The following is a 13596-nucleotide window of genomic DNA, read 5'->3' on the forward strand; positions in this document are numbered from 1 at the left end:
CAGACGCCTCGACTTTGCGACAGATCCATGCCAATATGAAACAAGAGATCCACACACGTGGCGCAGATGAGGCTGAGGGTGTTCACGCAGCCTGCTGTTTGAACTCACCAAGGCACATTTCTTGTGGAAAAGTAAAGCGGAACAGAGGCGGTGGGGTGGGGGTGAACATTACAGTGGAAGTGAAGACAATTACATCTACATCTCATCTGCATAAGCCTTTTGTGAAGCCAACAAGGCCTGATGTGGCAAACGGAGCTCGCTCCGGCAGAGCCGGGGCAGGTTCGCGTGTCCCGGGGGGACCGAGGGGGCGGGAGTGGGGTATGGGGGGGGTGCCTCCCACCAGCATAGGCGCGAACGCAGGGGGCCGTTCACCAGGGGCTGACGTCTTCATTCAGCTACCGGATCGCGTGGGGAGCGAGGGGCCGCATGGCGTACCAGGGGTCCGCCGCTAATGTGGGTTTATTACACAGTCGCCACTTAGTTTTATCAGTCAGCGGCTAAACCCCGATCTGGCGGCCGAACCCGTTTCCCGGCACATTATCAGACTTGAGCAGGGCTGCCAGAGGAGAAGGGCCTGTCTGAGTCATTAACTGCCACAATGTATGCACAATGCTGGAGGGGAATTAAAAAAAAAAAAAAGAAACGCAGGAAAGAAAATACCTCAGGGGTGGTAATTTTAATATGAGAATTTAATTTGTAATTTCACAGATTAAGATTTTTTTCCCTGTATTAATCCTTTTATCAGCGCACAGCAGGTTGTGTGCACAAGCGCAGAGCACGAGGCGATAGTCGTTGGCAGAGACACGTCTTTGCATAACGCTAAACACTCGCAAAAAAAAAAAAAAAAAAGAAAGCTGCAGTCTTTTGAAGAGGAAAAAAATAAAGATGAAATAATTTAGTTTATTTTTTTTTTTTTTTCTTTTTTTGAGGGAGCACCGAGTGCCAGCAGTGGAAATGTACTGTACATCTGGCGTAGCCAGGGTTGGGGAGCGGGTTTCGGGGCGTGTTACACTGCGTCGTCAGATTACCGAGACCAGAGTTCCACACGTGCGCTCGGCCAAAAGCGTTCGTGAACCGGAGATGGCGGGTCGCCAGGGCGGTTTCAGAATCAAACCTGGCTGCAATCGCGTAACGCGTATGCACCCGTGTTATATAATTGCGTCGACTCAAGGGATCACCTCCGCATACCCTCAGCGTGGCAGATTAATCTCTTCGTGAGATTCGTGGACGTTAAATGGGATGGTAAAATGCAACCGCCGGGTTTCCTCAAACCGAGGAAATCGGTCCCCCTTTACACTGTAGCACATGCGCCACAAGAGGTGTTTCCCTGGCACAGCTATGACGTTCTCTTCAAGGACACGTTTGCTTACTCCTTCTGCAAAGGCAGCCTGTATATGACACACAGTACTGCTGTCTTCTGCTAAACGCAGCCCTGAAAGATCGTTTCAGTAGTAAGGTTTCTTGGTAAAGGATACAGGTAGAAATTCCATGTATACTTCTGTTATTATCTAATTTTTTGATAATTTTGTTCAAGGTGATTAACCATGGTAGCTCTGCAATACACTAAACTTCCTACCGTTTGTAGCAAAGTAATGCACACACTGTCACACACAGACACACACACACTGAGGGCAATTTAGAGTCACCAATTCATGTGAAATACATGACTTTGGACTGTGGGAGGAAACCCGAGCACCTGTAGGAAACCCACGTGAGCATAAGAACGTGCAAACTCCACACAGGCTGATCCGGATCCAAGGCCACGACTGAACCCACACCCCAGGAGCTGTGAGGCACCAGTGCTACCTGCTGTTCTGCCCTCCGGCCCTTTATCAATAGGGACGGCCTTAAGATCACTCAACTACAAATTTCTGGCAGCGTGCTACGGATGTATTATACATTACACATAATACAGTATGTGTTTTGTATCTTAATGAATCCTGAGTGTGTAATTTGACAGACTTTTTAATTTTAGCTAGATCGTTGTCTGTTAACAGAGCAATTTTCTGACTGCCGTAAACGCGATCACTGCTGTAATGATAACGCTAAATCTTCAGCATGAAGGACTTGATTTAGTCCAGACCCTTTCTGATCCCAATCTAAAGCCTGATAGGATGCGTGTCCATGAAAACACGAGGAAGCATTCGACTGACAGCGTCTGTTTGCCTTTCTGTATTCTGCAGTGTCTTCGATTTTCACGGTGCCCGGTGTGCGACTGCAGCCCGAGGCTGGGGGCAGCGCTCTCGCCTGTGGAAGGACCGGCAGCCAGGGAAAAGGGAGCTCCGGCGGCAGGCAGTGACTCCTGCACCGGAGAAGGACCGCGAAGGCAAGTACGGCCAGGATTGAGGGGCCCATAGACACGTGTGCCGGTTACATGTTAAGTGTCCCGATTTGGAGATCGTTTGCGTCCCTTTACCAATAATTGAGCGAGATACCATGGTGGTGGCAAGTGCCCTAGTTGTTAGCACTGCCACCTTGCCCTTGAAGAACCCAGGTTCGAATCCCACCTCATGCTGTAGTATCCTTGATCAGGGCACTTGCCCTGAAATACCTTTGTGAAATTGGCCTGCTGTATAAATGGGGTGCGGTGGTGCAGCGGGCTTGGCTGGGTCCCACTCTCTGGTGGGTCTGGGGTTCGAGTCCCGCTTGGGGTGCCTTGCGACAGACTGGTGTCCCGTCCTGGGTGTGTTCCCTCCCCCTCCGTTCCCAAGTTAGGCTCCGGTTCGCCGCCACCCCGTATGGGACAAGTGGTTTCAGCCAGTGTGCGTGCATAAATGGGTAAGTTATTGGAAGTCACTTTGGAGAAAGCATCTGCTAAATTAATAAATAAGAAGATGCCTTTCTGTTCACTTGAAACAGTGGCTTTCATGTCAGAATCAGGGGGTTAGTATGTAGAAGTAGTGACTGATGTGTAATTTTCTCTGAGTTCAGATGGACCATTGTGAGAAAAGGAGTCAAATGAACATGAAAGAGTCCGATTTTGGTGGTGAAATCTTAAAGAACGATCTGCAGACCAACCTGACATCCTGATATGCTAGCTATGTCTACGCTGGTGAAATTGCATTTTAAACAGAGGGGGAAGAAAACAGCGAAAGCAAAGAGGATGAAGTATCTGTTCGTGATAATGAAGGTGATTTTTATTAAGCAGATAATGGGCATCAATTTGCATTAATTGAGCTGTGCAAAAAGGCTTGCAAACCAGGAAAAAAAAAAGTGAAAGTAATTGACAGCCAGCAGCTGCAAATAATTTAGGTGTTAGTCCAGTAATGACGGCAGTGAGTGAAACTGAAATGAGCGCATTAAGGTGAGGATTAAGTCTGAAATTACTGGCAGGTGCACAAAGGGATGTGTGGTCTTTGAGGGCATTTTAGAGGAGCCCCTCCTTTTCTCCAAGGCTGTGGTGGAGCCATGATGATAGGCTCCTGCTGGGCATCTGTACCAGTTTGGGGGGGGATTAGCTGGGACTGGGCCTAATTGAAGTCATTAGGTTTTTTGTGGGAGACCACTCTCTGGAACTGAGTACGAACCTCGGGCAGGTCACCGGACACTTCCTCAGGAGCTAGCAATGGCAGCAGTGTGGGGTTGAAGGTCGAGGAGAAGCATACAATCAAAACTAATGAAGACTCCTTTTCGTTGGTCTCCCCCCCCCACCAAAGTGAATTTATTTTGTATGTGCCTTCTAACTTCATCATCGCATGTCAGGATTCTCCATCTGCTTTGCCCTTAGATTACAAGGAAATTTTGTTCTAAATGGGTGGCGGTGCGATCTGGGGGCTTGAGGTTGCAGCCCTGGTGCTGACAATGAACGCGGTGCTGCGATTTTTCAGCTCTGAACGGAAAGTAGCCCACTGCGAACTGCGTGCAGGCCTTGCTCCGGCATTCATATTGAAAGCGCTCCTTTGTTAAAGGCGGCCGAAAGCCTAATGGAGTGAGGAACTACCCGGTGTGATTTGTCTTCTGTTTGCACACTTACGTTGTCTCGTGAAACGGACTCTTCGGTGTGCGCGTTCAAGTCGAGAGGGAGCACGCCATGAGACGTAATCGAATGAAATCAAGGTTAATGCAAGCGTTTTGCAAAAAACGTTGTGCTGGAGAGAGCAGCCGGAGTATTTATTTTCCTCTCCGTCTGTGGAATACCAAGCAGTGCGGCCAGAGAGGAGTTTGGTATGCGTGGAGCGAAGCCTACTAGGACATGTGTGGGTTTTTATTGTATTGCGTGTACGTGGGCTGAGCCGAAGCAGGAGTTTGCAGGAAATTCCCACTAGACTGCCTTTGTGTTCTCAGGCTGCCTTAAAGAGGGCTTCTACAAAGCTCACATAAAGGACTGTCTGAGCTGATAGCCCAGAACCACGCATGAATGCGCTGAGGACAATGTCCCTGTGACAATGGCCGGCGAAAGAAAGGGAGGCGTCGATGCGCGGAGGGCCCATTCTCCTCTTGCCGCTCGGCTCGGCTCTCGTTTCAACCGCGGCCGGAGTGCGAACGCCAAAGGAGGAGAGAGGAGCCTGGCCTGGAGTCAAAGGGGTGTTCAAAGGCCCTAAACCTGGCAGAGTAACCGGCTTTGCAAGTAAAGTAAGAGAAGCTCAGCAACACATAACCGTGATGGGGGGGTTAGCACTGACCTTCTGTTTTTTGCGGATTCCGAGACTTTATCTCCCTTTAGTTACTTTCATATTTTTGTTTTCATGCAGTCTTAAATGAGAATCTTCTTCCAGTGAAAATGGCTTTCAAAGAATGTTAACTTCAATCCGCACCATGATCGTTGCTTTATTTTCCCAGGTCCGATACGCGCATCTTTACTGACTTGTTGATTAGACTTTTCTAATAAATATAAATAAAACGAGGATTGCCAAGCTCATACAGTTGTACTAAGATATGTGGCTGCCACTGGTGACCCACTATATATGTATTTTCATTGGTTTCAAGGACGTGAGACAGGAGGGGATGCAGACGTGCAGCCGGAGGCGGAGGAGCGGGACGTGACCGGAAGAGAGAGGCCTGTGCCGCCTACTAATGAGCGCTGGGGTTGCAGGATCCGTAGTCGGAGCAGAGGAGGGAGGAAGAGTCGAGGGCGGGCGCTGGGGAACACGCATCACAACGTTGTCTGCCGAGGTGTTAACACGCTCGCGTTAATTGTGGAGGCTTGACGTGTGCTTGAACACACAAACCTCACAGGTGTATGTTGGCAGTATTGTGGAAGCTGGAAACTGATAAACATGGGACATGATGCCATTGAAGGAACTCCTGGGTGATCGTGTTTGGGAAGCAAATTAGACAATAAAGTGAGACTGATGGCAGGCTGTGTACGGATGTCTCTGGTCAATCCCAGCACCCAGCAGGGATCCCTGTGCTTCCCTTCCTAAGGCAAGCGGGTCCCTTATGGTGGTACAAGGATGAGGGTCACTTGCAGTTTAACTAAGGCATAGTATTTTACTGGAGGGGTGGTCATGCTAGTGGCTGAAAGGACTTTGTACGGTTGGCTGAGTTGTCTTGAGTCATGTGACCTCTTTGCAAACTAGTCTGACCAATAGGTCAGATGTACCCTGTCTCCATTATAATTCACTTTTGTCATTATGTAAGTACAATGAAATTCAATTTCTGCAGCTCCCAGGATGTGATGTAACATACAAATTAAGACTATATATAGTACTGCCAAGATACCACATACATAGTACATAGAATACTATGGGGCAGCTGGCTAAAGCTGCTGTCTTTGGAGCCAGTGGTTGCAGCTTCAAATTCCACTTCTAGCTCTAGTATTGTTGAGTGCAGTACATACCGTAATTTCTCCAGTAAATGTACCCATAAATGGGTAAATAATTGTAAGTAGCATAACACCATAAGTCATGCTGGATAAAGGTGACAGTTAAATGTAAGTGTAATGAAATATAAGTGAATGTCAATACCCATCACTAATACAATGAGAAGCTCGAGTAGAGTAATTCCGCAAAAGTTTTTTTTTTTTTTTTTTTTTTGAAAACTGCAGTAAATCTAAAAGAATTAGTGAAAACAAAAACAAGTAGTAAGCAGACATGCTGCACACATGGTGGGGGTGGTACTGCATATAATTACAGCAGCTGCAGGACAATGAAGCGTGGACTGTAACAGAGATTATACTGATGACAGCATTGAGGGAAAAAAACCTGTTCCTGAGAGGTTGTGTGGCTCATATGGGTCTGTACCTCCTCCCACATGGAAGGGGCTGAAACAAATGATGGTAAGGGTGAGTGAGGTCCTCGATGACGTTGGCTGGCATTTCCTACACACAACTGTGTTGCTACTTCATTATGCATATTTAATCTATTTTTAATGAGGTAAAATACAGGTAGCTGGACAATATAGCGAAAGCTAAAGTGGTTGTTTTGCCCCAGGAAATTTACAGATATGATTTGATTGGTATTTATTCCCTTTCGCTGGATTTAAGGAATGTGTGCTGATTTAAAGACTCATTTGCTCTTAGTGTCTGGTGTCTGTTAATCCCTTGCAGGGATGAATAAAGTACCATCCTGTCCTCCTGTCCCGTCCTACTGGGAGTTCATCAGGAATTGGAATTCTTGTCTATTTTTATTGCTGTCGATTCCATATGAGGAGTGTTTAACCCCACATCTTTGCTCTAGTAAGTCTAACAGGCTCATTATTCCTGGATTAGCGTTCCTTCTCCATTCTGTGAGATGTGGTGCTTTCTGCTGCCAGCACAGCTGCCATCACACACACGTCTAGAAATGGGCAGCCGTTGGGCTATGGAACAACGTACACAATAACCTCGTAAAAACAGGATTCCTCATGACTGGGCCAGGGTGATCGGTGTGTGCACAGGTTATCAGTCTACATAAGAATCAAAATCCTTTCAGTAAGTTCATCATTTCCCTCACAGTTGCTTTTCCCGTGTGTCGCAGTACTAAAGTTGTGTGAGTGCTTTGCCATGATTGCTTCTAGAGAAACTCCTGGTTGTACAGTGTAGTTGTTGCGCTTTGAATACTTACTGAATGCTTTTTTTCCTGATGCTCTTTAAGTGACTTATCTTGTATAGTCAAATTAAAGTATTTTAAAGTACATTTGAAAAAACAATGCCGGTGATCAAAACGCAGGTCCTAAGGCAGCTCGTCAATGGCAGGACATTCTGGTAACGTTTCTACAAAACTGCCTAATCTGATTTGCTTTTCATTTAATTTTCCACTGGTTTGTGTGTTCGGACACATGTGGAGCCTCCGCAAATAAGGGTGAGAGTCTTAATACCTCAGCAGACAATGTTGTGATGCTGTGTGTTCCCCAGCGTCCGTCCCTGACTCAATCCCTCCCTCCCTCCTCTGCTCTGTCTGCGGCTCCTGCAACTGGAACCCCAGCGCTCATTAGTAGGCAGCCCAGGCCTGTCTCTCCCGGTCACGTCCCGCTCCTCCGCCTCCGGCTGCATGCGGGTCCCCCCACGCCCCGTCTCCCTGAAGTCCGTCTCTGAACCCCAGGAACGAATGCAGGGATCTGCCCGCTGAAGCCATGATTGACAGCTCGGGGGATTCTGTCCGATGAGTTCCCCTCCATCTGCAGGTCAAGGAGGCTACTTAGCAGGAGGTGTGGAGAAATGCCAGCAGCATTCCAAATGGGGGCGGCGCAACTCCTGGGCAGGCTGTGCCCCCTCCCAGCACCGAAAACAGAACGACCCTGGCTCATTAGCCGGAGGGAGCAGGGGAGATAGTGCCCAATGGGGAGAAATATTGTGAAAAGGAATTGATTTCATGTATAATTTGTTTATCACTAGAGGGTACAAACGCCGTTCCTCTGACATGTGTTGAGGAGGTTTGACTATGAATGAGATAAATTAACATAATCTTCTTACAGAGCTTTCGTAGTTTTGTGAATGTCTTTCTCTCTCATACAGATACAGACACACACACACACACACACGTATGCACAATAATTAAAGTTCAGCTCTCGGGACGTTAAAGCAGACCACTGGGCAGCGTTTGTAGAAAACTTGAAAAACTTGTTCAAACCAATTCCTGTAGCCCCTTCAGGTTTAAAATACATGAGTATACTGTGATATGTCCCAAAGCACTGTTGATATGGGGTTTCTTCCCCTAATTTTAAGAAGCATATTTTGAATCTGTTTTATGTTTTGATAAAGTAGCACAGCATCACACATCATTGGTGAATTCTGAGCCTTAGTTTATTTTTTAACAGATTTGTTGAATAAAAATTTATTGTAAAAAAAAAAAAGGTCTTAAACCAACTCTTCCTACTGAAATTTTACTGCTGCCTGTTGCCATAGACCAGATGTACAACTGTAATAGGTAGCATGCACTGATGTACATCATGTTTCCAAAATGAGAAATGTATGGTTTTATAAGGAATGCTTGGGTGTGATGTTGGTGTCAGATGCATTAATATATAATATAAAGGCAGAGAGGAAACGGTTGTTGCTTTGTCATTAATTGCTTCACTTTTAGGTCTACGTGTCATAGTTACTGTAAGTATGCATTAGTTTCTTATTTCCTAACGGTACTATGACTTTGCATTTGTCTGAGAAATTGTGCAGTTGTGTGAGCCAAAGTAAAGGGTCCCGTAATCAGGAAAAATAAGACTTCATAGCACAGATTAAATAGAAGCCTATCATACAAATCTATTTTCATAACATATGGGCTTGTCTAATGAGCGGCAGCAAGGGGTTATTCCTTTTTTTCCTGAAAAAATTCAATCTTCTGTGATTGAGCCAGCTTTCACCAGATCAGCTTCATTATTTCTCAGTTTTCTGTTTTTTTTTTTTTCCACCTCATTGTTTGAATTTGCAATTAAAATTTCTGCCTCTGCTGTAGAGCATTGCACCAGAGATGATTTGCCATTCCCCCCCAGAAGTCTCGCTTTGATTATTCCACTCTGTGGAATCTCAGCCACGCTTTTGTGCAGTCATCCTTTTCCTAACTTAGCAAGCTGGCCAGTGGAAGATAAGGGGAGTTTAAAGGACAGCCGGCATGGATAAGTCAGCTGTTAGCTTTTTAGAACAATTACTGTACCACTGGCAATTTGCTGCAAATGGTTAATTACTGGTAAAGGAGATCTTTTTAGAACCAGTGGCAGGCCCCTGGATCAGCCTCTTAGGATTGTGAAGGCTGGTCCCTCTGTCAGCCAGTGGGATGGGTCGCTAGAGATGTATAATAGACAGGAAAAAAATGATAGCTATTTTCGGAAGAGTGGGAGAGCGATTTGCATACTTTCCCTCCGAAAGGACGGCGGGTTGGAGGTGGGGGAGGCCGTGGAGGAGCGCTGCCTGTGGGACGGGAGGTTAATCCGAGAAAGCGGCTTTGAGGGCTGTCAGCTGGGCTTTGTTCCAGGGCAGGCGCACTGTGGAAGAGCGAGGGGACAAGCCCCGTCTGAAAGCCGCGGCGTTGGCCTACAGGTCGATTTCGTCCATGGATACGATGAACGCAGGGCTACGGGTGTGTCGGCCTTTGTGTGCCACATCCAGGGAGAGGAGGGCAGGGAGAGAGTAAGAACTATTATGTGAATCGGTTAACTTTTCGAGTGAAAGCCTGAGCTAATTTTACTGTTTTTTTTTTCGACTTTTCTAATGGAACAACTTGAAATCTAGCTACTCGATGAAACTAGTCTAAAATATACCGTACTTTCAAAGATGTGAATGTGACTTCTCTGACAAGCAGACTAAGGTGTTATAAAAATGCAAGAATTAAATCAAGTTTAAAAAAAAAAATCACAGCAATTGCCAGTTGCTGAATTCTCTTGCTTTGTCTAGTTATAACTAAGCATCAGTATAGAAACTAGAATGGTAAACATCTTGAATGATGACTTTAGGTCATCAGTAAAATAAATAAATGATAACTTTGCATTCTATGATCATATTATTTAGAAATATCTCTGCATCCTCTGGTTCAGATCAGTTGTCCTCTATGCTCATTTTATGTGTAGTGTTTGTGGAACGGTGAACTAAGCTTTTGTTTACATACATCAGCTTACCTTTCAATCTCCATTTTCGTCTTGCCATCATTTGGAGTTTCAGAATTCAGTTAGCAATTGTCCTTAATGTAAGCGTAGCAAAAGACATCTGTAAGGAAATGATGAAACCACCCGTGGAAATTAATATATTAAAACTGAGAAAGCTTGTTGTCCTGAAGCCAATGAAGTTACAGCAACGTTAATGAAACCATGTGCCAGAGCAAATCCAGCGTTCCTTTAATGTATTCACATGATGAGGTTCTTTGTTGATTGGCATAACCTTCAACACTACTACATTATTCCTCTTCACATTGTCAGCTGGAAGTAACCGTCTCTTTCTCTGGGCATTTTTCACTCCCTGCGAGAAGCATGTCAGAAAGTTCCGGAGTGCGAGTGTGCTTTGTTGCAGTGCTTGTTACGCACAGCACCGAGTGTTCGTTCTCACCAAGAAGGTCATCCGGCTCTGGATGGCTCCATTTTCTCTCGTGACCCTACCCCCACACCTCCCGCCTTGTCCGACAGCGGCCCGGGCACTCAGAGCCGGGCCTCGGCCCAGCGACACGGTGCCCCTGGCTCCCTTCACGGAGACTCCACCATTGAGCTGCTCCGCTGAACTGCCAAGAGAATCGAGCGCTTGCAGAGAGGCTCGTGTTTATTCTTTCATTTGCGATGCAGGCAGCGCTTCGTTCGGCTGCTTACTTGAGTTTTAAAAGCGGGTTTGTATGCGTCACTCAGAATATAACCAGCAGAAATATCTTTACAAATGAGTACAAGCATAAAAAAAACCTCCCACAAATGAAAGAATGACATTTTCCAAAGTTCTATTGTGACCGATTTTCTTTTCCATCCACCAGATTATTTATATTATTTCCTCAGAAATGTTACCTCAGTGAATGTGTTCCTCAGACAAAGCATAATTATTGAACACCACATCCTAAGCTGCGTTCTGGAGGAATGGGAATGAGGCTTATGCATTATTCATCTCTTGATAAGGTTTAATTAAAAGTGCCTTGCTGCATTGTAATAGGAATGAATGTGTGTGTTTTCCTTGCTGTAGCTGTGTTATTCACGTTTGTTCTGCTTGGGAAATCAAAGGATAGCCTAAAGATTGTATAATGCCATGGCTCAAGTGAAATAATTACTAAAGGAGCTGGCTTGCAGACACTTAGTGGGTGCAGAACTCCACGAACCCAAAGTACCAGCGTAAGGAGAAGCTAATCATGTTGAAAACCACCGTAGTGTAGGGTGTTACGCTGATAAAAATCTGTTTATTTAGTGTGCATGCCAGTGTCGAAACCATTCTGATAATCCCACTCTGTACCCTACAAACTAGTATTTATTTAATATATAAACATAGATTTCTGTAGTATATTCTGAATTATTTATGACAACACCCTGCAGTAATTTCAAGATTTTGATCTGACTTTCTGAGCAGCCTGGGTATCTATGAAATATTCACTTGGCTCTTGTTAGATGGTGCTAAAAATGAAGTAAGTGCATTGTGTTTTGCAGCTAATTTGAGCAAGTCCCAGGACAAGCTGCAGTGTGTTGTGTTGGGGTTGGTGGAGCTGCGGGGGGAGGGGGGGGGGAGTGTAGACAGGGGTGTTTCTCTGGATGGCTCTTGAAAGCAGTCTGCCTGAGAGCTTTAAAAAATAAAACAAGTGTACAAAGGCCCCATTCCCTGGCCACCCTTAAGGTGCGTGCCTTTAATGAAAAAAGATTAAAAAAAAGAAAAAATAGATTGACTCGAAGTGTTGGGATTGAAGTGGAGTAATTTTACGCTTGGTTGTTGGCTAACAAGACTCCACAGTCTCAATGCTGTGAGGCCTGATTACCCGAGCTGGGGATTGTGTACGGCACGGCTGCCAAGGTTACTGAGGAGACGGCATGAAAGGCCTGGGGGCCCCATGGGTGATCAGGATTGTCGCTGCCCAGCAGGTGAAGGGTAGATCTGGGATAAGGACGTGGTGCAGAACTTGCTGGCTGCTCTAATTTGGATTCATAAAGCAGATGAATGAAAACAGGACAGGGAATGCTCAAAGTTTGCAAGACGGACTTATTAACCCGTGCAGGCTGTGGTGCCTCATGGTGTTTTATGAGAGCTGAAGACTGCTGCTTGAAAAGTACAAGGATTTGAGTAAATACCCGGTGGGGAAATTGGGAGGGAGATGTCAAGAAGAATTGTCTTGCTGATACAGTCTGGGCAGTTCAGTTGTATTCACTGGATCACTGGAATTTAATATATTTGCCATGCTTTTTTAATGTCTATGTAAAATTTTCATTTCCCTCTACTTCCCCAGCATTTATTTTGTATGACTTAGGAAGGATAGTATAATACCTTATACCTTATAAATACCTAATAGTAATAGCACTCACTTCTTGCTGACATTATATCTAGGGAGTTATGCCCTAAACCTGTATGCGGGTGTACGCTGTTAGAAATCGGTTTCCGAATGTGTAATGTATTTGAATTAACCTTTACCACGGCAAAAAAAAAAATCCAGGTCACGACAGTTTCTGCGACCAGTCATAGCCAAGTAGATAAATGTTGTCTTTAGCCATCTGACATTAAGCTGCATGCTGCACATAAAGCTATGTGTGATTGGCGGAAAAGGTGATAAAGCGTACGTACAAGGTGCGCGTCCTATAGTATCCACAAAATGCTCCGTTATTGCAGCATAATGAACACTTTTTCTGCCTGATTTAATACATGGCCTCGTATCACCGGCTGTAATGCTCTTACGGTTGCGCTCCGTGCTGCGGATCAAGCTTAGTCCATACATTTCCTCCCAAAGAGGATTTCTGGGAGATGAGCGACATGACACATGCTGCCACACAATTAAAGGATGTTTCTTAACTCAGAAATGTCCTCTAATTGTTTGAGTAGGAAGATCCATAGCTGAGCAGCAAAGGATGAGGACTGGGGGGGGAGAGAAGGGGCACTCGCTATCCCCTCTTTGGCTGGATTAGGGCTTGGAAGCCTTATAGGTTATGCCCTGAGCAGTATGTAAAGGGGGGGGGGGGAAATAAAAATATATATATATATATATATATATATATATATATATATATAGTGGGTGATTGTAAGAAAACCATAAGAACCTATGAAAAGCATCAGGTTTTAATTAGTGATGGGGAGGACAATGATGTAAAGTCAAATAAATTACTGGAACTAAGGCATCTATGCACATTTCTGTGGCATATGGAGGTACTGCTCAGTCTCCCTTTTTTAGGCACATTTAGGGTATAATACTGTGTGGGATGCCTTGTATGCCTCAGCCCAAGGATTGGAACAGTAGATTTAATCCCCTCTGGGCTCGCTGTGGTCCACAGAGAGTCCAGTCACAGTGGAGAAGTGTGGGCCTATCCTGCATGAAACCTCGGAGCAAAAACACCAAAAAAGGTAGAATTTCAAAAGGTTTCCATTTCGTCCGTATAAGCAGTGTTGTGTTGTTCATACCAAAAAGAATAACACCTGATGTTTATTACTTGTACACTTATTCTGGGGGTTTATATTAGCACCCATAAATAACTCAGAAGCGCTGTCAGCATCCCCTTATTTCCAGACAGAATTAGCACACAACGAAATTCCTATCCATCAGTCCGGTGGAATGGGTTTTTAAGTAGATGCAAACATGCAACAAATTTTTAAGC

General features: G+C 45.2%; 1 protein-coding gene across 2 annotated transcripts in view; it reads left to right on the top strand.

Annotated features, from left to right (window-relative positions):
• LOC108933336 (cyclin-dependent kinase 14) overlaps positions 1 to 13596 on the top strand; it is a 77662-nt gene that overhangs the window by 46840 nt on the left and 17226 nt on the right. For both annotated transcript variants that reach the window (XM_018750305.2, XM_018750306.2), the window contains one exon: positions 2184 to 2326. In XM_018750305.2, coding sequence (XP_018605821.1) covers positions 2184 to 2299 — 116 coding nt within the window. In that variant the 3' untranslated portion in view covers positions 2300 to 2326. The remainder of the gene's footprint in view (positions 1 to 2183; positions 2327 to 13596) is intronic.

Source organism: Scleropages formosus, chromosome 23 (assembly GCF_900964775.1).
Source record: "Scleropages formosus chromosome 23, fSclFor1.1, whole genome shotgun sequence".
In the NCBI taxonomy this organism is placed as follows: Eukaryota; Metazoa; Chordata; class Actinopteri; order Osteoglossiformes; family Osteoglossidae; genus Scleropages; species Scleropages formosus.